Genomic DNA, 27,494 nt, shown 5'->3' on the forward strand with positions numbered 1-27,494 from the left:
CTCATTATGAATATGGCTTGAAAAGAAAAATAATTTACTCAGTTTGGGTATTTTCTATGTATACAAAGGGAATTTGAACCAATCAACACTTGCTGCTTCCTTGACAGGATGTGGACCCCTTACATTGCCTGCTAGGAATCAGGGTGCTGTGTCATCAGTTCCTTAATAGACCTCTCAGGGAATTAAAGCTTCAAGGTGTATAGCAACAAAAAGAGACCCTGAAAACCTATAGAAATTACATTTCATTTAAAAGGGTTTTGCCTCTTTCTGCTAAAATAATGCACCTGTACGAAATATTTCAACTTTTCTGACTTGGAATCTCTGAATTTCATATGCTCCTTTAAACAAAAAATACCTGTTTGATAACTGAGAGCCAAGAAAATGACTGATCCTGAAATTTTGACTTGAAATGTATTACATGAGAAGCTTTTCTTTCCAAGACCTTGTTCATATAGACCGTACCTCTTTGTGTTTCTAAACAATGTGTCTTGATAAGGAACCCCCCGAGTGAGAAGAACACCACAGTCCTCCAAACTCTCTGGAAAAAAAGGAAAAAAGCGGAATCCATGGTCAGATGATGAAGCAGAATCGGAAAGTGATTTGGAAGAGTGTGAGCCAGTAGTTATCCCGCGAGATTCGCTTCTTAGAAGAGCTGCAGGTACACACATGGCCCATAGGCCTTGAAAGTGTTACATTTTTGGTCAATTCCAAACTCTACCATAGGTTGGTTATTAGGGATATTCATATAGGAAATTTTCTTTCCAGGAGGGGGTGGCTTTTGTTGCATTTCTTATAAAATTGTTCATTTTGGGGGTTTTTTGTGTGTGCTATTTTACAGTCACACTAAAACAAACCCACACTAAAGAAAAAAATTAAAAGGACCCTTTGCCCTACATATTACCCCATCTGTAGGTCTTCACGAGGTAAGAATGATCCCCAGTTGCTCCTGCCCAGTCAGTGCTGTATTTCAAAATGGCAATAACCGGTCTCAAGTCAGCCAGAGCCCTTTTGAAATACAGCATCGGCAGGTCAGGAGCAACTGGGGATCACTCTTGTTCTGTGAAGATCCATGGATGGGGTAAGATGCTGGGTTGGGGGTGGGGGGTGTAGCATCAAGCCTGGAGTAGAGGGGTATTTTTTGTTTCATTTGGCAGTACAGAATTTTGTTTTTTTTCCAAGGGGGAAGTAGGTAGGGAAGAAAGGGCAGGGAGGGGAGGGTAGGAGAGTGGTGCTGGGTCATGATGCAGCATTTTTTTTTTTAACAAAACAATTCTACAAAATTTCATTCATTTTTCCTTTCATTTTAAACAAAATATCCCTGTTGGTTATAACTCAACATTTTAATACGATTAGCATAATGCGTCTTTCTGATATTTAGTTGCTCATGTTGTCTCTGTGACTGCAGGTTATATTTGCTTGGATAACTTTCACTTTGCTGTCAAAGTAGAATTAGAAGCTCAATAAAAGTTTCTTATAGAGCTAATATCATTAAACAATAACAGTCATATCTTAGACTGGTTATGTGAAATCAGGTCAGGGGAAAATCTGTTAATTTATTGTACATGCTCAGAATATATACAAAGGGTCTTTTAAACAGTAAACTGAACATGTTTTTACCAGCAAATCACAGAGGATGAATTTTGTTCAGTGATAGCTTGTCACTAAAGGGCTGGGGTTTTTTTTTGTTTTGTTTGCTAATACTCAAGTACAAGGTGTTCCTATTCCTAAGCAATTTACTTGTTCTTACTGACATTTTGATGTCATCCTAAACTAGAGCACCATTCAGTGAATTGTATAGAGACATTAACTGCTTACATTTAAGTGGGGGAACTTGCGCCAACAGAAGATGGTGATTTGAGCAGGCCTGGTGGCTCAGTAGCTGTGCTGTGTACTCCCATGCAAAGGATCCCTGCTTCGATTCTTGGATCAGGTATTCTGCAGCCTGGGTTGGCTGGTGCTAGGAATGCTACAACTGAATCTCTGGGTAATTGTGAATGAAGGCTTATGGAGCCAGGATCCAAGTACTGGATGGCAGAAGCAAGTCATTTTCTTGCTCTCTGATGTTGTTCCTCTTTTTTCATACTTAAGAAACATTTATGACCCCTAAAGTTAAGCGCAATCTTCAGCTGCTTCTGAAACCACTCAATGTTACTGTTATCAAGCTATAGTAACTAGCAGTTGTCTCCTTCCCCATTTACTTTACCCCTGTAACCTAGAGTTTTCCTGTCCATTTGTCTGGTCTCATGGCCTCAGTTACCTTGTGATTCAGAAATCAAAGCTGGGAATCTTATCCAGTCTTCTATATGGCAGACCAGAATTTTAATAACCTGCCATAAAAAGAGCTACAGTGTAGTTTTTTTTCTTTTACTTGCTTGAGTTCCATATAAGTTTCCATCCTTTTACAGGGCCCTGTAATGTCTGCATTCTCAAATTACAAGAGCTGCACCTGTTAGTGATGGTCTATGTAAAGTAGTTTCATCACAGGAATAAATCTTCTAGCAAGAAATGTATGCCATAGGGGAGGAAAAGGGACAATTCATTTTTGTATAAAAAAAAGACCTGAAATATTAGTAAAAGATTTGCAATTACTTTGAATTAATCTGTTCATGATGAGTCCAGTTGTTCATGATATATAACCGTTATAGACTGAACTACAAAATTTTTAATTTCAAATAAGATGAAAGACCTAGACAGTCATAGCTTCTTTTTAATAGATACCTAAAAACCTGATTAAAGCATTAAAATACTTTTCTTTGTTCCTTAGCTGAAAGGCCCAAGTATACATTTGATTTCTCAGAAGAAGAAGATGCTGATGATGATGAGGATGATGATGACAATAATGTTAGCAATACTAATAATCACAATAACTTAGATGACCTAAAGGTGAAAGCCTCTCCAGTTATAAATAACCAAGATGATGATGATGACATTCCTTCAGACAGTTTATATAAAGAGGATCATGACTTATCTCCAGTTAAATCAAAACCATCTTCAGAGTAAGTTGGGCGACTGCAAAAATGTGCTTTTATCCTCTGGATTCCACTATTGCCCAATCATTAAGTACTACTACTATTAATTTCTATAGTGCCTCTAGATGTAAAGATACATTTTTAGTTATGAGGCAATGCACATTTCCAATATATATATTTTTCTATTGCTATAAATCCATATGTATATTTTTATATCTATATATTTACCATTCCACACAGACTGCAGCAATCAAGATTATTCTTGGAATAGTGAGGAGACAAGTGTTAAACCAGAGGGACTGGGAAGGTTGATGACAAATACAAACATGATCAAAGAGAGGATAGGATCAAATCCACCAAGGGTTCTGAAAATGAGGACAGTTTGTAGCTGGACTCAGAAAAGACAGAAAGCTATTGGAGCTCTCTAAGGACCTGGGTGAAATGGTCTTGCATTTTGGTATGGGTGTAGAATAGAGCAAAAACATTGTGGTCATATTAAAGATGAGAGATCTGTGATTTAACAGTTTGGAAATGGTGTATCCAGAGGATCCAAAAATTATATAGTTATTGAACATGTAATGATTACTCGATATATGTTTTATTCTCAGTGATCATGAATGGTGGGGTGGATTTCAGGAGTTCCCAAAAGCTAGTTATGGAAGCGCTTTCCATCATAAGTGAATAGTGAGCAGGGCCAGCGCAACCATTAGGCAAACTTCAGCGGTCGTCTAGGGTGCCGAGCTGTAGGGGGCGCCATAGAGTTGCCATGTGGTGCCGCAAGCGGGGCCCTATCCTGCTTGCAGCAAACAAAATAGAAAAGCACACAGTGTCGTGCGCCCCCCCCCCCCCACCACCTTTTTCGGCGCCGACTGTTTTTATATCTGTTTAGCCGCGAGCAGGATAGACTACGCTTGCGGCACCACATAGCTGCTCTTCAGCGCCCCCTACGGCTCGGCGCCCTGAGAAGCACACAGTCGGCGCTGAAACAGGTGGGGGGAGGGGGGGGGGTGCGGCAGCGCAAGGGTCACCTAGGGCGCCCAATACCCTTGCACCGGCCCTGATAGTGAGTAAATCCAACATCTGATGTCAGCCATTGTTTTCTGGTTATGGGCAATTTTCAATAGTGTATGTAAGCCAACACATACATGCATAAATATACGCAGAGATAGTTATGCCTGTATTTTATAAACTGTGCATGGTTTATGTATTTCTGTCCCAAAAGCATGCACATATGTTTCAGTATACTCACATTTTTTTTAAATACATACAGCGAACAGCATACTTTCTATGCCAGGGGATGTAGTTGGTGCAGTTAGTGTAGCTGGGTTTAAAAAAGGTTTGGATAAGTTCTTGGTGGAGAAGTCCATTACCTGTTATTAATCAAGTTGACTTAGAAAATAGCCACTGCTTTTACTAGCATCAGTAGCATGGGATAGACTTAGTTTTTGGGTACTTGCCAGGTACTTACAGCCTGGATTGGCCACTGTTGGAAACAGGATGCTGGGCTTGATGGACTCTTGGTCTAACCCAGTATGGCATGTTCTTATGTTCTTATCTTGTAAAGCTACATGCACATATTTTATGTTTGAAATAATTATAATATGTGTGCATAATTACCACAATTCATACATGGAGGGAGAAATTTTATGAAATGTGTGTACTCCGCTTATGAAAATAATTACTTGTGTGTATAAGAACATAAGAAATTGCCATGCTGGGTCAGACCAAGGGTCCATCAAGCCCAGCATCCTGTTTCCAACAGAGGCCAAACCAGGCCACAAGAACCTGGCAATTACCCAAACACTAAGAAGATCCCATGCTACTGATGCAATTAATAGCAGTGGCTATTCCCTAAGTAAACTTGATTAATAGCCATTGATGGACTTCTACTCCAAGAACTTATCCAAACCTTTTTTGAACCCAGCTACACTAACTGCACTAACCACATCCTCTGGCAACAAATTCCAGAGCTTTATTGTGCATTGAGTGAAAAAGAATTTTCTCTGATTAGTTTTAAATGTGCCACATGCTAACTTCATGGAGTGCCCCCTAGTCCTTCTATTATTCAAAAGTGTAAATAACCGATTCACATCTACTCGTTCAAGACCTCTCATGATCTTAAAGACCTCTATCATATCCCCCCTCAGCCATCTCTTCTCCAAGCTGAACAGTCATACTGTTAATTTCCAATTTTCCAATACCTCCACTGGTTCACCTTCATCCTTTACCACCTTAAACTAACTGCCATCACTTAACCCAGACCGCCCATCCAAAACCTGCAGTCAAAAGACAAGGGTAATTTCAATTCTGTTGTTCAGTAGGTATAAAGCATGCATTTAAGTTTGGTAATGTATGCAGATATATATCACTTACAAAAAACTTACTTGTATGCAAACTTCCAAACCTAGCTGTAGGATACACCTGTACTTTCCCATTTTTCCTTTGACATTTACACATGACAATGGTAATATGTGCATACTTCAGGCTTTAAGAAAATACTGCTTGTGCACATATATGCTATTTAAACATGTAGAGGTCCATATTTAACTGCTCAGCGGCTAGTTAAGTTAGCCAGATACACCTATCTGGCTAACTTAAACGGGATATTCAGTGGCATGGCAGCACCGCTGAATATATCCAGCTATCTTAAAAGTTAGCTAGATAGATATATCCAGCTAACTTTAGACCTGTCTACAGCAGTTAACTCCGCTCCTCCCTAGAGCGCTTACTGCCTGCCCTAGGAACGCCCCCGACATATCTGGCTATATTCTAGCTGGATAAAGAGCTATCTGGCTAGAATTTATCCTAAGCCGCTGAATATCATAGCTAAGCCATTTAGACAGAAAACTTTTCAATTTTCCGCCTTAATGGCTTTTGAATATCTAACCTTTACATTTCCATTTTATGCGCTGAAAGCTTTTGAAAATTACTCCCTTAGCGTTAACGTTTATTCTCCTGGGACGAGCAGGATAGTAGTCCTCACACACAGATGACATCGGATGGAGCCTGGCATAGAACTTTGATCTCAAAGAATCTAGAGCTTTCAGCATGCCCTACTGAGCATGTGCAGCTGTAGTCCTCACCCTGCCCCCTAGGCAGAGTCTCTCAGTCTCTCTTTTTTTTTTTTTCTCCGCGGAGCCGTGTGGTCGCAGAAGCAGCTTGCTCATGATATTCAGCTTTGCTCTCTTCTCACAGTTTTATAAGTGATTTTTTTCTAGAGCTGCAGCTGTTTTCTTCCCTTTTCTCTTAAAGTAGTTTTATTCTATTTTTCCTCCTCTTTCCAACTGTCTGCCAGCCATATGGTGGGCTTTCCCCTGTGCAGCCTGGCAGAGTCTGTTACTTACAAAAACTGCAGGAGCAGGGTTTTTTTTTTTATCTGTCTTCTTCTTGCTCTGTCAGTTTTTTCTCTTTTTCCATGGTGCTGACAGGACTGACTTATGCAATCTGGTGGTCTATGTAGGCCGCTGAGCCCAGGGGCTCGCCTGAGTTCTACCCAAGCTGAAGTTCAATGGTGGTTCATCAATTGATCGGCATCGATGGATTCAGACGGTGGAAGGATCGAGGACCATGCTGCTCCTGTGGGGGGAAGCTCATCCTCTCCAGATCGCAAGGAGCTAGTCTCCACAGGCGGGAGCCCTGGCTGACATTGCATTGCCAAGGCTGCAGGCAGGAGGGGAGGCAGTCTCCCTGGGAGAGAGAGGGTGAACAGAGCCTGGGCTAGCAGCTTACTGCCACACCTCTGTGCCATGCCCATGTGACCAGTGCATCATTCGTCTGACGCATTGATGTTGGGATCGTGTCGGGGACTGGGCCCATCTTTGGGTACCATGGTCACCCTTGATGCCATTGAGGACCACAGTCATCCTCTTTGCCATTGAGGTGTGTGACCGCCTACGATGCCATAGTGCCCTTTTGTGCCGTCTGGAACTGGAGTCTCACTGCACTGGCTTGGGCATCGAGGGGGCGGAGTACAGCGAAAGTCGATGTCGCTAAATCCTCGAGGCCATGCAGCCCTCAATACCGAGATGTCATCGGTACTGCGCTGTCAACAATGCTGCAGCGCACTCAGTGCCCTCGATGCTTGGGTGCCTTTGGTGCACTTGATGCCTCAGTGCCCTCGCTGCACTTGTACTCCATGCTGTGGTGCCCATGATACCATTGATGCTGCTGTGCCCTCGATGCCCTTGGTGCTCTTGATGCCCACAAGGCCCTCAATGCCATTGACACCCTTGAGCCATCAAGGTGTGTACATGGCGACCCTTGGGGCTGTCGAGGTCGAAGTGGTGGCAGGCCCTCGATGCTGTTGAAGCGAGTACCCTTGATGCCATGGTCCCCCACTCGGTCGTTGAGGTGCGCAGCCTCGGTGCTAGCATGACCTCAATGCCATCTCAATGCGGTGCTGCCCCAATACCATTGAGGCCATCGAGGTGTGGGGCCACCGTAGAGATTTTCGGACTACTGATGCCTCTCAATAGCACCTCGATTATGTCGAGCTCCACCAACCAGGTACTGGGTTCGCCATTGAGCGCCCTTGTCTCCCCTGAGACCATCGACTGCTGAGGCTCTCTGAAGCCCCCGCATGACCCTGCAGCCCTTGGGTGGCAAGGGTTTTTGGCCTCTTATGGATCGAGGACAGGGGTAGCCATCTACTCAATCCTTACATCCAAACAGCACATTTTCATATTTGTGGGCAAAAACTCACATGTACAGCATCCAAGTACTTAGTACATCATAAACAGTTATATTTAGCAATTGGCTATAGATGACAAACCACTGCTAACTCCATAATGAAATGGACTGAGCAGATATTATTCAAAGGGCATAAAATCTGCTTTTCTGATCATTTCGTGCTTTGTAGCCTGGAGACAGGGTGCCCCAGCTGTTCTCTCTATGCCAGAAAGAGTCCTATCCTCTTCAACATCAGGTTTCAAAATATAAACAAAAGAAAAAAAAATCAGTCAACAGTTGTTCACATGTTATTTACAGCACATGCATTTAATGGAACATTAATTAGTAATTCTACATTAACAAGATATGCATTAGCATAAGCACCCTTCCATTCCTCTAATCTAATCTCATGACTTCAAATGGAAAAATATACTTAATGGGACAGGCAGAAAAACTCTCTTTATACTACCATATGTGGATCCCAGTACTTGTCAGCCAGCATCTACTGGCAGAGGAGCTGCATTTGTATTTGCATAATGAAACAAGCAAGTCCCATTGCTGCCATCATTGAGTTCAGCTGGATATTGATTAAAATCACTTGAAATGCATGGCATGAAAGGTTCAGAGGACAAGCAGGATGGGAGTCCTCACGCACATGGGTGACATCATCCAATGGAGTCCAGCACGGAAAACTTATGTCAAAGTTTCTAGAACTTTGACTGAACCTCTGTGAAGATTCTTGAGCATGCATTATACCATACATCTACGCAGGGCCCCTTTTTTTCTCCGGAGCCTTGTGTGTTGTGGCAAATTGAGTTTCTCTGATCTAAGAAGTTGGCTTTTCTTGCTGTTTCTTTTAGTAGTTTTTTCCTGGGATCACGCAGGGTCCCTCTTGGTTCTCCCCTTATCATCAGTAGCTGAGTTTCTCAACATTTTATTCCACAGTCAATCCCTGGGGAATTGGTGCACTCAGTGCCCACCAGCCATCGAGAGCCACTGCCATCCATTTCATCATTGCGTCCCTTTTATTTCAAGATGACATGTCCGCATCCAGATTTAAGTGGTGCCCTCAGTGCATGAGGACCATGTTTATCACGAATCCTCATGATAGATGTGTCCTCTGCCTGGGGGCATCGCACACCAATTGGGGCTGCAGCAAGTGTGCCTAGATGACCCCAGAAGGGCATAAAATCTGGCTCGACATGATGGAACAACTCTTTGGGCTGGCTAAGACCGAACCGTCGACATTGGCATCTGAGGCATCAACATCAAGAGACCTTAGAGACACACCGATGGACACTGAGCCATTGACATCGGCAGTGCCATCGGTTCTGTCTGTGTCGACAGCCGCCAGGAACACCGGAGACAAGTGTTCTGATTCTCCCAGGTCGAAGACATCGGGTTTGCTTCTAGTACCACGTTCTGCTGTGTCTTCATGAAATGCTTAGTCGTGGAGGCAGCGCATCTTCACAGGGAGTCTAGGTTTCCCCAATCTGGACAATTGGCTGGTCAAGAACACATCTCGGGCGGAGGCCGAAGAGTCTATGTGCTTGACCATCTAGGTGCTGGAGTGACTAGGATTTGTCATCAACTTCTCAAAGTTCCTTCTCAACCCGTCACTGAAATTGGACTTCTCTGGAGCCCTGCTAGACACAGCTCAGGCCAAGGCCTTCCTGCCCAGGCAACAGGATATCAACTTAATGACCATTGCGCAGAGATTCAAACGAGCCAGCAGGTTTCAGCATGGGACATGTTGAGGCTGTTGGGTCAGTTTCCCACAACACTCCCTTGGCCCAATTGCACATGCGAAGAGCCCAATGGACCCTACAGTCCCAGTGTCACCAAGCCGTACAAGATCTTCAGCACTGCATCCAATTCACCCTGCCCCTCCAGGATTCTTTGTCCTGGTGGTGGGTAAATTCCAATCTGGATCTCCTTCCAAAGTCCTCGGGTCCAAATTGTGCTAATGTCTGATGCGTCCACCCTGAGCTGGGGGGCTCATGTTGATGTGTTCCGCACCCAGAGTCTATGGTCCACCCAGAAACAATTATATCCAATCAATTTCTTGGAGCTCTGGGCAATCAGGTACACTCTGTAAGCTTTCAGACTTCGGCTGTCCAACAAAATTGTATTGATATAGACCGCCAGCCAAGTGGCAATGTAGTATATCAACAAGCAGGGATGTACAGGATCCTACCTTCTGTCAGGAAGCAGTCCAGATATGGTCATGGGCCCTCTCCCACAAGATGGTGCTCAGGGCCATGTATCTGTCTGGATCGTTGAATGCAATTGCAGACAGGCTGAGTTGCTTCTTCCAAATCTATGAATAGTTTTCGTACCAAGGGGTGGTAAATTGGATCTTCCGCCTGTGAGGAAGCCCGGAGGTTGATCTCTTTGCTGCACCTTAGAACAAGAAGGTTCTCAGTTCTGCTCCCTGTACAGGACAGAAGGCAGACTAGCATCAGATGCCTTTGTCCACTGTTGGGGCACAGGTTTCCTGTACACATATTCGCCAGCTCCACTGATGGTGAAGACTTTGTTGAAACTTTGTGAGGACAAAGGCTTTGAACCTCACAGCCGCCCATTGGCTGAGAGCATTCTAGTTTCCACTCTTTCGGGAGTTGTCCATCAGGAAACCAATCAGGCTGGGGAATTTCCCAGGTTCAGGGCAGATTATGGCATCCCAACCTCCAGGCCCTCTTGCTCACAGCCTTGATATTGAGAGGTTGATACTACAACCTCTCGATCTCTTGGAGGATGTGTCTCAGGTCCTTGTAGCTTCCAGAAAGCCTTCCATTAGAAAGTCCTATGCACTGAAGTAAAAGAGGTTTTCCATGTGGTATGAGCAAAATGCCCTAGATCCTTTCTCCTGGTCTCCACTAAACTGCTTGACTATTTTCTATACCTTTTGGAAGCTGGTCTGAAGACCAACTCGGTCAGGGTTCATCTGAGTGCGACTGGTGCATATATCCACAGCATAGAAGGTAAGCACATTTCTGTACAACCTATAGTTGTACAGGTTCATGCGAGGTCTGCTTCAGTTGAAACCTCACCTAAGGCCTCCCACTATGTCCTGGGATCTCAGCCTGGTTTTGGCTCAGCTAATGAAAGTTCCTGTGACCTGAAGTACCTGATCTGGAAGGTCATATTTTTGGTGGTGCTCACTTCAGCATGCAGGGTCAGTGAGCTCCAGGCCTTAATGACTTATCCACCTTATACTAAGTATTTTCACGATAGGGTGGTCTTGCACACATACACTAAGTTCCTGCCCAAGGTGATTTCAGACTTTCATCTTAACCAGTCCATCGTCCTGCCAACATTTTTTTTTCCCAGGTCCATTTATATCAAGGCAAATGAGCCCTGTACAGTTTAGCCTGCAAAAGAGTCTTAGCCTCCTGTCTGGAGCAGACAGAAGCCCCTAGACAGTTCACCCAACTTATTTCTTTTGATCAGAACAAGTTGGGTATCGCTGTTGCCAAGCAGTTGCTTTCCAGTTGGCTAGAAGACTGCATCTCCTATTATACCCAGGCGGGACTACGTCTCGAGGGCTATGTCAAGGCTCACTGTGTTCGAGCCATGGCAGCTTCTGTGGCCCACTTGCAAGAGTCCTTGTGGAAGAGATCTGCAGGGCTGCAACATGGAGTTCCAGCCACTCATTCACATCTCATTACTGTTTGGCTAGGGTTGGCCGACACAACTGCAGGTTTGGCCAATCTGTCCTTCAGAATTTTTTTGAGATTTAGAACCCAACTCTGGTCTCGCCTAGGGCCCATTCTTTCAGGCTGCTCCCAAAAAAATGTTGTTGCTGCTGTGCACATTGGCATGTGTTTTGTTGGCCCCCTTTTTGTTTGGGGGGGTTGCATGTAGTTAGGGATTCAGCCATATTTGAGGACTGCCAACCTGTTTGTCCTTGAAGAAAGATTTGCTTACCTGGAACAGGTGTTCTCTGAGGACAGCAGGATTTCCTCACGAAACCCGCCCACCACCCCGCAGAGTTGGGTTTTCACTTTGTGGGTTTTGTTCTTATTTTATTTTTTTAAATCTATGTTCTGAGACTGAGGGGGGCCCTGTGTGGATGTATGGGATGTATGGTATGCATGCTTGAGCAAGCTAAGAGAGGCTCAAAGTTCTAGAAACTTTGTCATACGTTTTCTGTGCTGGGCTCCATTGGATGATGTCACACATGTGTGAGAACTGACATCCTGCTGTCCTTGGAGAACACCTGTTATAGGTAAGCAGCTCTGCTTTATTGCCACAAGGGTGGCTTATTTATTTATTTCAAAATTCTTATATTCTGCTAATCCAAAAGTTGTTTTGATTGGATTACAATAAACATAACATAATCAAAACACACAGAAAAAACAAAGCAAATCTCTTACTACTCAGATAAAGGTACTCATATTTAGCTAGCAGCTGTCCCTAGGCACTTTTGAATAACTGTGGTGCTCTTCCATTCTTCCCAAACCTCCCACCACCACCACCACCACTGTCACAAACTTGCTGCATGACTTTGGTGGTATAAGGCATAAGATCTTTGACTGTATGAGAACAGTTAAGATTTTGGCCCTGCAAACCATTGGTGAGCTATTATGGAAGGGAAAAGGTCTTTGGTGCCTCAGACTGCTGGGAGCAGCAGGAGCCAGCATGTCTTTGGATCCCCAGGCTAGCAGGATACCATAAACAGAATGGAAGCCAACATGTCCCTGGTCCTGCAGTGCTACCCTGAAAAATGTGCTGCCCTCAGGAGAGGCCAATTGTGCCTATGCAGGTACCTAGGCCTTTGTACTGCCATCAGGCCATTGGCTAGCCCACATAATTTTTTCATAGGCAAACTTTGAACTTAATGATCAGACTAGTTATACAAAGTTCTTTGTTTATAATTCATTTTACATTTTTTTTAACTAGAAAATCTCAAGAAAAGAAAGATAAAGACTTTGGAGACCAGATTTCATTTCCTTCTTATACTCAGAAGTCAGAAAATGGTATGTAATTTTCTTTAAGAAGACTGTTCTGTTACTTTTTCATTTTCTTCCCAATGTTAAAAAAAGAACTCTCCAGTCTGTTTCCAAAAGTGTAGTTTCTACTGTCTATCCCAATTCAGGTTTTAAAACTCATACTTTAATTTTGAAAATAGTCAAATTGCATTGTCCAGCACTTGTATAGTAGCTTCCAGTCTTCTGTGTATACTTATTTATTTAGAACTTCCTGAGTAGTTAATGGCACTACTTTTTCAACCTTTCCCTACATGTTATTTTCTTAATCTTTGTTTCCCTCTCCTACTTCTGTTTCTGCAATATATTTATAATTCAGCAGTTCATCAGCATTGACTTTCAATGGTACTGACTTTTTGAACATGTACAGTCAAAAGCCAGAAAAAAACAAACAATATAGCTAGCAGCATTATTTGAAATTCATTGCATATAAATTTGAAGAATATAAAATCATTAACTATGTGACAGTTTGCTCTGTAGCTGTATTAAAGTGGCAATACTATCAAAAAACACAATTCTAATAGTTCAAATTAACAAAATGAAGTATTGGTGTATTTTTTTTCTTTCCATTTTATTGTTGTTGAGGCATACGTTTCCAGTTTGTATTTTTTAAAGCGCCTCCATCTTAACCATCTCCATTTTCTAGATACCTAAGGGGATCATTTACTAGGCTGTATTAGGGCTTTACCACTACTTTAATGCAGCAGTAACTCACAGTATTTCAAATACTGTGCATTATTTTCTGCAGGTTCATGCTAATCAGCTCATTACTTGGCAAAAAAAATGTTAATTAAATAACACTGCTTGCCTCACAGATGGCAAGCTGTGTTATTTGGACCAAAGTTAGCTATAACTCCAGAGTTGTAGCAAACTTTCCCTGGAAGCATCAGGACACTAACATGTGCCCCGATGTTCCTGGGACCATCTTTCAAAGGGTCCTATTGGACCTAAAAGTGACCCCCTCCCATTCTCATCAAAACCACCAAGGGTCTCAAAAGACCCCCTGTCCCACCCCCACCACCTCTTGAGATAGCTTAAGTGTTAAAAAGATTTCTCAAGTTTAAGCCCTGCACCTCCATCATACTCCTCCTCTGAGTGGCAAAAAATAATCCCCAGAGGGCACCTCCCCTCCCCCCAACCTTGATAGGGTCCAAAGTTCCTATGTGGCCAGCCATTGCCATTTTTAAAATTGTGGCACCGGGTCCCAAGCCATAGAGGGTTCATCAAGCCACTTGGGGAAGGGGTTTGAGGGAGTGGGTGGGGCCTTAATGTGGAGACTTAAACTTAGGGAGGCCAATATTCAGCACTACTTAGCTGGATAAGTAGGGGCTTTTCCGGCTAAGTAGCGACCACTGAATATCCGGCTATGTTCAGTGGTCGCCACTTAGCCGGATAAGTAGATAGCTGGATGGGTGGGCACTGGGTATATATAGGGTGGGGCCCTGTACATAACCAGATCAGTCCAGACTCCTAGGTTGTGCCTCCCTTCTAGCAGATGAAGACAAAGTTTTACTGACACTGCTACTTAACCAGATGTGCCACCTGCAGTTGCTCAATATTTCTCTGTCTGCAGCAGATGGTAGAGGGGCAGATTCGGCATTTATTGCAGTTATAGGTTCCCAGGTATGGGATTATTTGCAAGTGTTGGGCTGAATGACTTTGACACTGGAATTAGTGCCGTGGGCCTTCGTTCACATGAGACCGTTGCAGAGGGTGCTTTTGTCTTGGTGGAGCCCGCTCTGAGGATTTTCATATTCCGTTGCCACTTGAGGGTGCACACAGGAGAGCCTTTTCTTGTGGCTTCTAACTTCCAATCTGGTCCATGGTGTGGACCTAGAACGCCAGGATTGTGTGGTAGTTACTACCGATGCCAGTCTCTCTGGTTGGGAAGCAGTATGTCAGCACTGGTCAGTTCAGGGTAGCTGGTCCAGGAAAGAGTCTGTGTGGTCTATCAACAGACTAGAGACCAGAGCGGTCTGCTTAGCCTTGCAGGAATTTCTTTCGTTGGTGAGAGGCCGGTCAGTGAGGATTCTCTCAGACATAGCGACAACGGTAGCTTATATCAATCGTCAGGGCAGAACCAGGAGTCAGGGAGTAGCACAGGAGGTACAGGAGTTGATTCATTGGGCAGAACAACACCTGGAGTACACAGATGCATCCCACATTGCCGGGGTCGAGAACGTTGAAGTGGATTTCTTGAGTCGGATGGTATTAGATCCGGGCAAGTGGCAGTTGTCGGAGTCAGCAATGTAGCTCTTTTGCGAGCGGTGGGGACATCCCCACATAGACCTAATGGCTTCTTGTCGGAATGCCAAAGCGCCTCTGTTTTTCAGTCAAAGGCAAGAGCACGGGGCCAAGGGGGTCAATGAGCTGGTACTTCCTTGGCCAAGAGGTGTTCTACTCTGTCTTTCTTCCGTAGGATAGGTGTTGCATCGCATAGAAAAACATCTGGGAGAAGTGATCTTGGTGGCGCTGGAGTGGCGTGTCATCTGTGGTTTGCGGATTTGATCAATCTGGCAGTAGGTAGACCAATTCGGTGGGTCATCTGGAGGGTCTTCTCCGACCAGGCTGCTCGCTTTTGCCTAGTGGCCTGGCTTTTGAGAGGTGAAGGTTAGGGCACAGGAGTTATCCTGAGGCAGTTATTACTATACAAGCCGTAAAGCCCGTTAAAACGGGCTACATCCCTCTGTCTCTCACCTCCCCCTCATTCTCTCTCCCCTCACTCTTCCCCCCCCCCCCCCCCCCCCCCACTCCTCTCCACCCTCCCTCTCCTCTCACTCAGTCCCCTCACTCCCTCCTCTCCCTCCCACTCAGTCCCCCCTCCCTCCCACTCACTCAGTCCCCCCTCTCCCTCCCACTCACTCAGTCCCCCTCTCCCTCCCTCCCATTCAGTCCCTCCCTTCACCCACCTCCATTTCCTCCCGGCGCCGTAAGCGCGACTTCCCGCAACCCTCACCCGGCTCCATTAACTCCTCCCGCTCCTGCCGGCAGATCTCGGGGGGGGGGGTCACTCCCGCGCGCGCGGCAGTGACCCCCCCGAGATCTGCCGGCAGATCTGGGGAGGAGAGCGCGCGGTGCCGCTACTTCTCCTCCCGCTCCTGCCGGCAGATCTCGGGGGGGGGGGGGGCGCGGGAGTGACACCCCCCCCCCCCGAGATCTGCCGGCAGATCTGGGGAGGAGAAGCAGCGGCACCGCGCGCGCGGCGCCGCTGCTTCTCCTCCCGCTCCTGCGGCCCCACCGCCATTTTTTTTCTGACCGACGTCCTTGCCCGCACATGCGCAGTAGAGCTGCGCTCTACTGCGCATTTGCGGGCCGTCGGTCACAGGCCATTTATAAGGTAGATTGTTGCAAGCCAGGAGAAAGTCTACTAATCTTTCCTATGTACGGGTCTGGAAAGTTTTTGAGTCCTGGTGTACTGTCAACGAAGTTAAGACTTCTTAGGTCGTTGGTCTCTGACATTTTGTCCTTTTTGCAGGATGGTCTCTTCACTTAAAGTACATATAGCGGCCCTAGGTTGCCTTAATGGTAAGATTGATGGTTCATCTATTTCCGCACATTTGGACGTCATCCGCTTTCTTCGAGGGGCGAAGAATTTGCGTCCTTCACTTCGAGTTTGTCCCTCCTGGAATCTTAATCTTGTCCTCATGGGTTTATGTGAGGCTCCTTTTGAATTGCTTCGAAGGACTTGATTCTGAAGGTGGTTTTTCTGGTGGTCATATGTTCCGCTAGGAGGATTTCTGAGTTGCAGGTGCTGTCTTGTCATTATCCATTCCTTCAGATTTGGAATTCAGAGGTCTCGTTGAGAACAGTACCTTCTTTTTTCTGCCGAAAGTGGTATCTACATTCCATGTAAATCAGATTGTGGAACTTCCAGCCTTTCCCATGCTGGAAGCATCTACTCTTCATGCGAGGGAACTCAGGTTGTTAGATATCCGAAGAGCTTTGTTACTTTACCTCAAGGTAAGAAATGACTTTAGGAGATCAGATCACCCCTTTGTTCTGTGGAAAGGTCCAAAGAGAGGTTTTCAGGTTTCTAAGGCTACCATTTCTCGTTGGCTTAAGGAGGCTATTGGTTCCACCTACATTCTACGAGGCCGGCCGGTCGGTCCCGGAGGTGTTACGTGTTCATTCTACATGTTCACAGGCGGCCTTATGGGCGGAAGCTCAGCTAGTTTCTCCCCAAGAGATTTGCAGAGCAGCGACTTTGAAGTCGCTACATACTTTTGCTAGACACTATCGTCTGGAGTGGGCAATACGGACTCCCCATCCTTTGGCAAAAGTGTCCTGCAAGCGGGACTCTCCAGGTCCCACCCTGTCTAGGGAGCTTTGGTACATCTCGGGAGTCATGACTGATCCGGGTATGTACAGGGAAAGGAAAATTGGTTCTTACCTGCTAATTTTTGTTCTGTAGTTCTACTGATCAGTCTAGAACCCGCTCAGTTTGTTGAGGGGGGAGAATCATTCGCTCATCCAGTTTTTAATGCAGAGTATTTTCAGATATTCATGTTTTTGTAATGGTTTAAAAGTGGAGACTTTTTTTTCCTTTTTACTGTTTGGCTTGGATATGGATAAATACTGAGGAACTGCAGGTGGCACATGTGGTTAAGTAGCAGTGTCAGTAAAACTTTCTCTGTCTCCATCTGCTGGAAGGGAAGCACAAACCAGGAGCCTGGACTGATCCATGGTACTACAGGAACGAAAATTAGCAGGTATGAACCAGTTTTCCTTTTTGAGACGTGCTACTTATCCGGTTGACTTAACCCGGTTGACTTAACCCGGATAAGTGCCGATATTCAAACTTATCCCGTTAAGTTAGCCAGATAAGTTAAACCTGCCAGAGAGCAGGTCTCACGTAGCTGGATATGACTTATCCAACTAAGTGGCGATTTCTACAGGGATATTCAGTAGCATATCCATACTGCTGAATATCTCATATAAGTTAGCTGGATAAGTCTTATCCAGCTAGGTTACCTAAACTTTTAGGTTTGAATATTGAAGCCAGGGAATCTTCAGGGGGGGAGGGAGGGGATGGGACCTGGGTCTTTTGGATCCCCGGGAGTTTTAATGACACTGGGACAGGAGGCATTTTTAGGTACGATAGGGCCTTTTAAAAGATGGTGGCGATAAACTATGGAGCCTCCATTGCATGATCTCTCATGGAGGCAGCTAAGCCACAGTATTTTTCCCCCATGTTATTTTACTGCTGGGGAAAATATGGAAGGATTGAGTTGGATGTGGTAAAGGATACTGCAGCTTAGTGAATCCTGTGATATTGTCCCCTTCAGGGGAAATACCATGGCTTAGTAAAGAGACTCCTAAGTTAGTCTGTGTTCTTCTGTGTTTATGCCTGTACCATCTCTTTCTGAATTAAAAGTACAGCACAATTTAAAAGTAATATTAAAAAAAAAAAAGCTCATGATCATAGTAATAGATTATTAATTTTTATTGTTAGAACATGTCAGAATATAAGAACATTTTTTCAAAAAAATAATAGAGAAAATTGAGGAATAAAATCAAGAGAAATAATTCAGGAATTGGGGAGGCTGATTCTTTCAGGATCATAAATAATGCTTCTGCCATATAAATTTGTATATCGGTCTATCTGTATATCTTTTTATGGACGCAATATTCTTATGATCCAGCTCGAACATTTGTAGAGAGCGGGATATACATTTTTTAAATAAAGAAATGTATCTTTATCTAAATATGTTTTTCACACAGATGTAACAAAGTTGGATAGTGATGGAGATGATTCTGGTCCAGTATACTCATCCCCCTTTGTGAAATCAGGAGAGAAAGCACCTAGTAAAACAGTAGCTGCTAAAAAAGGTATTGGAATGGGTTCAAATTATGAATGTATTTTATTTATTCATTTATAGACTGCAATATCATTCTATGTGGTGTAAGTTAAAACACTCATAAAAATTAACATAAAAATAAAGCCAGTAAACTACAAAAGATCACCATACCATTCTAACATATAAGAGCCGAATCCAACTAAACAGATAAAAACATCAAAAAAGACAAAAAACAAAAACCCATAAACAAAAAAACTGATGCTCCTGAAACCGAGGCTACTAATAACTGAATTATCTAAAGGCCTGCTTAAATAAGGTTTTCAGATACTTCTTAAATGTAGATAGGCATACACCATATATTTATTATATAGTCTCCTTTTTGGCACTTCAAAGAAGATTACATTCAGGTATGGTAGGTTCCTCCGTTTTCAGCTGTTCTGGGATTGAATTCCACAGTATAGGACCAGCAATGGAAAATTTCTTGCCCTTGTTTCAGCCAAATATGCTAATTTCACCGGTAGGCCATCCAATAATCTCAAATTGCAAGATGGCCTATATATTTTGAGAAGAGTGTGGAGCATCAGAACTAAGGGTTTTAGGATGAACATTAAATTTTTTAATGTACTTCAAAACTGAATTAGTAACCACTATAATGAGGAGAGAACTGGAGATATGTGTTCTTTTAATTTAGTTCCAGACACAATTCTTACAATGGCGTTTAGAACAAGTTATAGAGCTTTAATGGTTGTAAACCCTCTGGGGATAGGTAAATACCTACAGTACCTGAATGTAATCCTCTTTGAAGTGCCAAAAGCGGGATATAAATCAAATAAATAAATAGGGAAGACCTAGACAGACAGTTGGAATAGTCAATATAATTAAGTACAAAGGCCTGCAAGACTGTTCTAAATTCATCAATAGTAAGAAATGGTTTTATTTTATTTAATACCCGCAAATTGAAAGACATTTTTGAAAGGACAAAAATGAGTTAAAATCACTTCTTTCCCTGTACGTACTGGATCAGTCCAGACTCCTGGGTTCATTCATCCGTGCCAGCAGGCAAAGTCAGAGAAAGTAAAACTGAAACTGCTTTATATATCCTGATGCTCCTGCAGTTCCTCAGTATTTCTCTGTCTCCAGCAGAGGACTGATGCTTGAACCCTGAAGTTTGGTCCAGGTTTATATTTTTGGATTCTAGGCTGAGCCTTCCTCCCAGGGGAGTCCATGTTGCTCGTGAGTAGCCCCTACCCTGTTTGGTTGAGGGGGGGGGGGGGGGGGGCTGGGGGTCGGTGACCCTTTTGTATGCCTGCGCCCCAAAATAACCGTGAGGTGCACATCTGGTGGTCCGGATCCCTCCCTGTCACGAGTTGGCTCCCAAATTGATTTGTTTCCTCACTTTTCTCTCCTTTTTAATTACACTGCTGAATTGAGCTGGACTGCTCTCTTCAGTGCTAGGAGGGAATCCTTTAGTGAGGCTGCTTTTAGAGCAATAAAGTTTCTTAAAAAAATAAAATAAAGTTAAGGAGCAGGAGCAGGTAGGACAGCTTGCGTCAACTCTCTCACCCCCATGCGGCCCTCCTCCGGCACGGTTTAATTTTATTTTTGTTTCTTTCCTTGCTGCTTCGTCGGGCCACTGGCGCCGCGATGGTTGGGGGAGGGTGGCCTGCCGTGTGTGCGGTTTATACGCGGCTTGTATTTCGGGGGGGGGGGGGGTGAGGGTCCCTCAGACCTCCCTAGGATGGCGAAACGGCGGAGAGCTATCCCTGCTCCTTCCCCAGCGGCTCTGTGCTCGGTAGCTACCACGAGGCATCCCGGCCCGGTAACAGCGGGAACGGCGGCCATCTTGGCTCCCCCAGCGGTCGGGCCCACGTTTCCAGAGCCTGTAGAGGATCCTCCTCCAGTGCTTTTCCCAGGGCTCCCAGGTCCTGTAGAGGGACAGGGGGCCCCGGTAGGACCCCAGCGAGGCCCCTTTTTGCCTCCGGCTGACATGGGCGGGCTCCGGCCACTTTTTCGCCTGAATTTGTGCTTTTGATGCACAAGGCGTTTTTGGCACAGTACGGGGGAGTGTGCCTGGCGGAGAGGGTCAGCATCCCGCTCCTTTGCTTCCGGAGCCTGGCTTGTCCCAGGGCGGATCGCTGCCTGGCTCGGCTTCAGGTCAAGGCATGCAGGGGGCTTCACAGGGAGGCACTGCGCCCGTGCAAGGATTGCGCATGCCCACAGCGGCACCACAGGGGGATCCCACAGGGCCAGGGATAACCCTGGCCGGTACTCGGGTGGCGGACCCGGACGCAGTGGATACCGACCCAGGTGGTGACTTGGATTCTGGGCCTGCAGCAGAGGGGGATGACCCCAAGATCCTCGGGTTGCTCTCCAGGGACGAACTAGCGCCCCTCCTTCCTCAGGTACTGGAGGAGCTGGGGCTCCAGTCTCCACCTGACGACACTCGCAAGGACGGTGCAGATCCAGTCTTACAGGGCACAAGGCATCTCTCCGCTGGGGTCCCGTACCATGAGTCCGCTAAGACGTTGGTGGAGCAGGAGTGGAATACTCCAGACATGGGTTTGAAAGTTGGTAGGGCTATGGCTAAGCTTTATGCTTTGCCGGAACAAACCCTAGAGTTGTTTGCCCTCTCCAAAGTGGACGCCACGGTCTCCGCCGTTACGAAAAAGACGACTATTCCAGTTACGGGGGGCGGTGGCTCTGAAAGACGTTCAGGATTGCAAGCTAGCGATTCAGCTCAAAAGGATTTTTGAGGTCTCGGCTCTGAGTCTTCGCACAGCTATCTGTTCCAGCCTCATGCAGAGGGCATGCTTATGCTGGGTGCAGCATTCCCAGGAGGAGCAGACACTCATGGATGCGCAAGCAGCTCAGTCAGACCAGTTGGAATTGGCGATTGCGTTTGTAGCAGATGCATTGTATGATGTTGTCTGGACTTCCTCCCGTATTATGGGGGCTGCGGTGTCAGCACGACGCCTGCTCAAGCTTCGTAACTGGTCTGCGGATGTTTCTTCTAAGTCCCAGTTGGCATCTTTACCTTTTAAGGGTCGTCTCCTGTTTGGGGAGGACTTGGATCACATTGTGAAACAGTTGGCAGACATTAAGGTGCCTCGCTTGCCAGATGACAGGCCTCGGGTAGACGCAGTTTTCCCACTCAGCCGCATTTTCGGGAACTCGCAGGTTTCGTCCACTGCACCCCACGGGGGCAGCGGCAAAGAAGTCTTTCTCGCCCAGTGGTCAGTCCTGGGGGCAGCCCTTTCGAGGTGGCCATAGACCCTTCAGGACCTCCAGCAATGCCGTTGCCTCCGGACCCAAATCTGCTCAATGAAAGGAGGCCGGTCCACTCTGCCGTTCCTTTTGTAGGAGGTCGGTTAACATGGTTTTATGGGGAGTGGGCCAAATCACACAGGATCAGTGGGTACTCAGTGTAATAAGAGACGGTTACGCCTTAGAATTTGCTCGGCCCGTCCGCAACCTGTTCCTAATCTCCCCCTGCGGCTCACTGCAGAAGCGGAGAGCGGTACGGGAGACTCTGCGCAGGTTACAGCGCTTGGGGACCAAGCGCTGTAACCTGCGTCGAATACCGTCGAATACCGGCCTCCGGAGGAACTTCGAATGGGACGGTATTCGATTTACTTTGTAGTCCTGAAGAAGGAGGGAACCTTTCGCCCCATTCTCGATTTGAAACGAATGAACGTGGTGTTGAGGGTTCCCCGCTTTCGGATGGAAATGTTACGCTCGGTGATAGCAGCGGTACACACTCAGGAGTTCCTGGTGTCCCTAGATCTGACGGAAGCATATCTTCACATCCCTATTTCTCAGAACTATCAATGCTACCTGAGGTTTATGGTCTTGGGGCAGCACTTCCAGTTTCAGGCGCTCCCATTCAGACTGGCCACTGCGCCTCGGGTCTTTATCAAGATCATGGTGGTCGTGGCGGCGGCATTACATCGGCGGGGTGGGGGGGGGGGGGGGGGTCCTTGTTCATCCCTGTCTGGACGATTGGCTCATTCAGGTGAAGTCGGAAGCCAATTGCCACACAGCGGTACAGATGGTGCTTCGGACCTTGCGCTCATTAGGCTGGGTGGTGAATTTGGCAAAGAGCCACCTGGTACCGTAACAGACTCTGGAACATCTGGGAGCTTTCTTCAACACCAACAAAGGCAGAGTCTTTCTGACAAACGAGAGGGTCCGCAAGCTACAATCGCAGATTCGGCAATTGGCGCAGTTGAGAGTCCCCAGAGCTTGGGATGTGTTACAGGTCCTCAGTTCCATGACTTCCACTTTGCAGCTGGTGCTGTGGGCCTTTGCGCATATGCGTTCCCTTAAGAGAGCACTTCTGGCCCAGTGGAGTCCGGTGTCAGCTAAGTATCACCAGCCCGTTTCTCTTCCTCTGGAGACCAAGGACAGTCTGTCGTTGTGGCTACACACTCCCAACCTCCTGTGAGGGGTATCCTTGGAGATTCCGGATTGAGTGATCCTGACCACGGATGCAAGTCTCTCTGGTTGGGGAGCAGTTTGTCAGAGTCAAGTGGCTCAAGGGTCCTGGTCGAACGTAGAGGTGTCTTGGTCTATCAATTGGTTGGAGGCCAGGGCAGTGCGTTTGGCTTTGCTTGCCTTTCAGCCTTTACTCCAGGGATGGTCATTGTGAGTTCTCTCAATGTGACAACTGTAACCTACAAAAACAGATGAGGCACCAAGAGCCATGCAGTGTCGCTGGAAATTCAGGACTTAATCCAGTAGGCAGAACAGCATTTGGTCCAAATCTCGATGTCTCATATTGCCGGAGTCGAGAATGTATAAGCTGATTATCTCAGTCACACACTCCTGGATCCGGGAGAATGAGAGTTGTCTGATGCGGCGATGCACCTCATTCGTGAGAAGTGGGGCTGTCCGCGAGTCGATCTGATGGCGACATGTCACAATGCAAAGGCTCCTCGGTTTTTCAGCAGATGCAGAGACTACGGCGCCGAGGGCGTAGATGCTCTGGTCTTTTCCTGGCCACAGGGAGTTCTGCTCTATGTGTTCCCTTCTTAGCCTCTAGTGGGCAAGATCCTGTACTGAATAGAGAGGCACCCAGGGGAGGTGGTGCTAGTGGCTCTGGAGTGGCCACGCCGTCCTTGGTTCGCAGATCTGTTAAATCTAGCAGTCGAGGGTCCCTTACCACTCAGTCATTTCCCCGGTCTACTACATCAGGGTCCCGTATTTTCGGATCAGGCAGATCGCTTTTGTCTAGCGGCATGGCTTTTGAGAGGAGGCGTTTAAGGTCGAAAGGATACCCGGAACTGGTGATTACTACCCTCCTTCAATCTAGGCGGAAGTCCATTTCAGTGGCGTACATCCGAGTCTGGAAGGTTTGTGAGTCCTGGTGTGTGGCGAAGGGGATTCAGGCTTTGCGCACTTCCATGTCACACATGTTTGGTCAAGGGCCTTGCTTTCAACTCTCTTACAGTTCATGTGGCAGCATTGACGTCTTTGTGGGGAAATTTGGATGGCTATCGCTTGTCCTCTCATCCGGATGTGGTCCGTTTTATTCAAGGGGTCAAGAATCTGCTTCTGCCGGTGAGGAGAGTTTGTCCTCCTTGGAACCTCAACCTGTTTCTTTGAGGTTTATGTGAGGCTCCCTTTGAACCCATACGTAGGGCGACACTGAAGGATGTGACTTTGAAGGTTGTTTTCTTGGTAGCCATTTGCTCTGCAAGGCGAATTTCAGAGTTACAGGCTTTGTCATGTCCTTTTTTGAAGATATCGGATGGGGGTGTGTCTTTATGGACAGTTCCATCCTTTCTCTCGAAAGTGGTATCTTCGATTCATGTTAATCAGTCAGTGGAGTTGCCGGCTTTTTCAGATTTGTCTGATTCGGAACCACATGCTCGTGAGCTTCGGCTATTGGACGTCCGTCGAGTGTTGCTTCGCTATCTTAAGGTCACGAATGGTTTTCGACGGTCTGACCATCTTTTCGTTTTGTGGAACGGTCCGAAGAAGGGGCTTCAAGCTTCCAAGACCACCATTGCCAGGTGGCTTAAGGAAGCTATTGGATCAGCTTACATTCTCAAAGGTAAGCCTGTACCAGAGGGCTTAAGAGCTCATTCCACCTGATCTCAGTCGGCCTCTTGGGCAGAGGCTCACTTGGTATCGCCATAAGAGATTTTGTAGAGCAGCGACTTGGAAGTCGCTGCATACTTTTGCAAGATATTATCGACTGGATGTGGCAGATCGGGAGTCTCGGTCCTTTGGCGAAAGTGTGTTATGAGCGGGACTCTCCAGGTCCCACCCTGTTTAGGAAGCTTTGGTACATCCCAGAAGTCTAGACTGATCCGGTACGTACAAGGAAAAGAAAATTTGGTTCTTACCTGATAATTTTCATTCCTGTAGTACCAAGGATCAGTCCAGAGCCCCGCCCAGGAGTTAAAGAGGATGCAGAGTCGTCCGCTTTACTGTTGTACATTACAGATATCAAAAATTGTTTTTGTCAAGTTCTCAAAGTTTAGATTTCAATGGGTTTTTTATGATGGTTTGTTTGCATTCAGCTTTGGTACAGATTAATACTGAGGAACTGCAGGGGGCATCAGGATGTATAAAGCAGTGTCAGTTTTACTTTCTCTGTCTCTGCCTGCTGGCACGGATGAATGAACCCAGGAATCTAGACTGATCCTTGGTACTACAGTAACGAAAATTATCAGGTAAGAACCACATTTTCTTATATTATGTGCTTATTGATTGATAAGAATGCGTTACCCCTCAAAAGAAAAGGCTTCGGGAAACCTTTTTCAAGGCAAAACGCCTAAAATTCAAGATTTCTGTCTTACCAATGTTTAAAGATAATCTATTATCACATAGCCATCTATTGATGGCAGTTAAACATAGTCCAAGTCTGTCAAGCGTGGCAATAAATGATGATGCGGGAGGAACAGGAACAAAAAATTGGATATTGTTGCCATATAATTGGTATTCAACATCCAAATTGGCCAAGATCTTAAATAAGAGGGATAAATATATATTAAAAAGTACAGCCGACAATAAGGAACATCGAACTCCAGTTTTTAAGGCTACCAAAGAAATGGTTGCATGAACTCTAACACGCTGAGTTCTATCCTCTAGGAAAGATGTAAACCATTTCTGAACAATATCTGAAACCCCAAAGCCTTCCAGTTTGGCCAAAAGGATATTGTGATCAATTGTGTCAAATGTAGCGGAGATATGAGAAGCCCAAGCACATAAGAAGTTTCACCATCAAAGCCACGCTGAAAGACATTCAGGTTAGAAAGCAAGAGGATCTCAGTGCTGTGTCCTGTTCAGATACCAAATTGAAAATGATATAGAATATTAGTGTCAAGAAATGGAGAAATTACTTACCTGATAATTTCATTTTCCATAGTGTAGACAGATGGACTCAGGACCAATGGGTATAGTGTGCTCCTGATAGCAGTTGGAGACAGATCAGATTTCAATCTGATGTCAGCCCTAGTACATATACCCCTGCAGGACGCCATGCTCTTCAGTATTCTCTTCGAAAAGCAATTGTGGATATATGTGTGACTGAATAACTTGGTTAACTTTGATTAACTTGCATAACTTGTTTTAACTTGATTAACTTGAACTGGTTGATGTGGTTATAGCTGGAGACCGCCAATGCACTCGAGAAATGCCGACACCCGGTAGGTATGGGTGTCCTAATTAGAGGGAAGCTTGGCTTACCCGTGTTTGTCTTGCTCTCGGGAATTGTCCCCCGAGGTTTCCATGAATGTTGGCAGCTGTGGGCGGGATGCTGAGTCCATCTGTCTACACTAAGGAAAATGAAATTATCAGGTAAGTAATTTCTCCATTTCCTAGCGTGTAGCAGAAAGACTCAGGACCAATGGGATGTACAAAAGTTACTCCCGAACCAGGTGGGAGGCTGCCCGTGGCCCACTTAGTACTGCCCTTGCGAATGCTGTGTCCTCCCGAGCCTGAACATCCAGGCGGTAGAACCTAGAGAAGGTGTGGATGGAGGACCATGTCACCGCCCAACAGATCTTGGCGGGTGACATCCACTTGGTTTCCGCCCAGGACACTGCCTGGGCTCTAGTGGAATGGGTCTTGACTTGTAGAGGTGGTGGCTTGCCTGCCTGTGTACGTAGGCCACCTTGATTACTTCTTTGATCCAGCAGGCTATGGTTGCCCGCGAGGCCGCTTCCCCTTGTTTCTTCCCGCTGTGAAGGACGAAGAGGTGGTCCGTCTTTCGTATGAATTCCATCCTTTCCAGGTATCGGACTAGGAGTCTGCCGACATTAAGGTGGCGAAGGTGGCAAGATTCTTCAGAGTCCTTATGCTCGTCTGGCTATGGCAGCGAGATGGTTTGGTTTAGATGGACGTGAGAAACCACTTTTGGGAGAAAGGAGGGGACCGTGCGTAGCTGTATGGATCCCAGTGTGAACCTGAGGAATGGTTCTCGACAGGACAGTGCTTGAAGCTCGGAGATGTGACAGGCCGAACAGACTGCCACTAGAAATGCAGTCTTCAATGTTAGTAGTCTGAGGGACAGACCGTGGATGGGTCTGAAGAGGTTCCTGCTAGAAGTCTAGGATTAGATTGAGCTTCTATAAAGCTACCGGCCACTTTAGGGGTGTTCGGATCTGTTTGACCCCTTTCAGGAAGCGGGAGACGTCCGGATGAGAGGCTAGGCTGCTGCCCCCCACCTTGGCTCTGTAGCAGGCCAATGCGGCCACCTGCACCTTGATGGAGTTGAGAGACAACCCCTTCTGTAAGCCGTTCTGCAGGAATTCCAGAATCGTGGGAATTTTGACTAACCGCAGGAGGATGTCATGGTCTTCACACCAGGCTTCGAATATCCTCCATATATGTATGTAGGTTAGAGATGTGGAAAACTTGCGTGCTTGGAGGAGAGTGTCAGTCACCGCCCCCGAGTATCCGCTCTTCTTCAGGCATATCCTCTCAATGGCCAGACCGTAAGAGAGAATTGAGTTGGGTCTTTGTGGAGGATCGGACCTTGTTAGAGCAGATCCCTGTGTGGAGGTAGAGGGAGAGGGCTCCCTGTCAGTAGTCTTCACATGTCTGCATACCACAGTCTT

The 27,494-nt window shown here is 46.1% G+C and overlaps 1 protein-coding gene across 1 annotated transcript in view; it reads left to right on the top strand.

Annotated features, from left to right (window-relative positions):
- TOP2B (DNA topoisomerase II beta) overlaps nucleotides 1-27,494 on the top strand; it is a 777,593-nt gene that overhangs the window by 707,880 nt on the left and 42,219 nt on the right. Inside the window, 4 exon segments of the mRNA XM_029589448.1 lie at nucleotides 497-658; nucleotides 2,765-2,996; nucleotides 12,543-12,619; nucleotides 18,350-18,457. Of these exon segments, the coding sequence (XP_029445308.1) occupies nucleotides 497-658; nucleotides 2,765-2,996; nucleotides 12,543-12,619; nucleotides 18,350-18,457 (579 nt within the window).

The sequence above is a fragment of the Rhinatrema bivittatum genome, chromosome 2 (assembly GCF_901001135.1).
Source record: "Rhinatrema bivittatum chromosome 2, aRhiBiv1.1, whole genome shotgun sequence".
NCBI classification, from domain to species: domain Eukaryota; kingdom Metazoa; phylum Chordata; class Amphibia; order Gymnophiona; family Rhinatrematidae; genus Rhinatrema; species Rhinatrema bivittatum.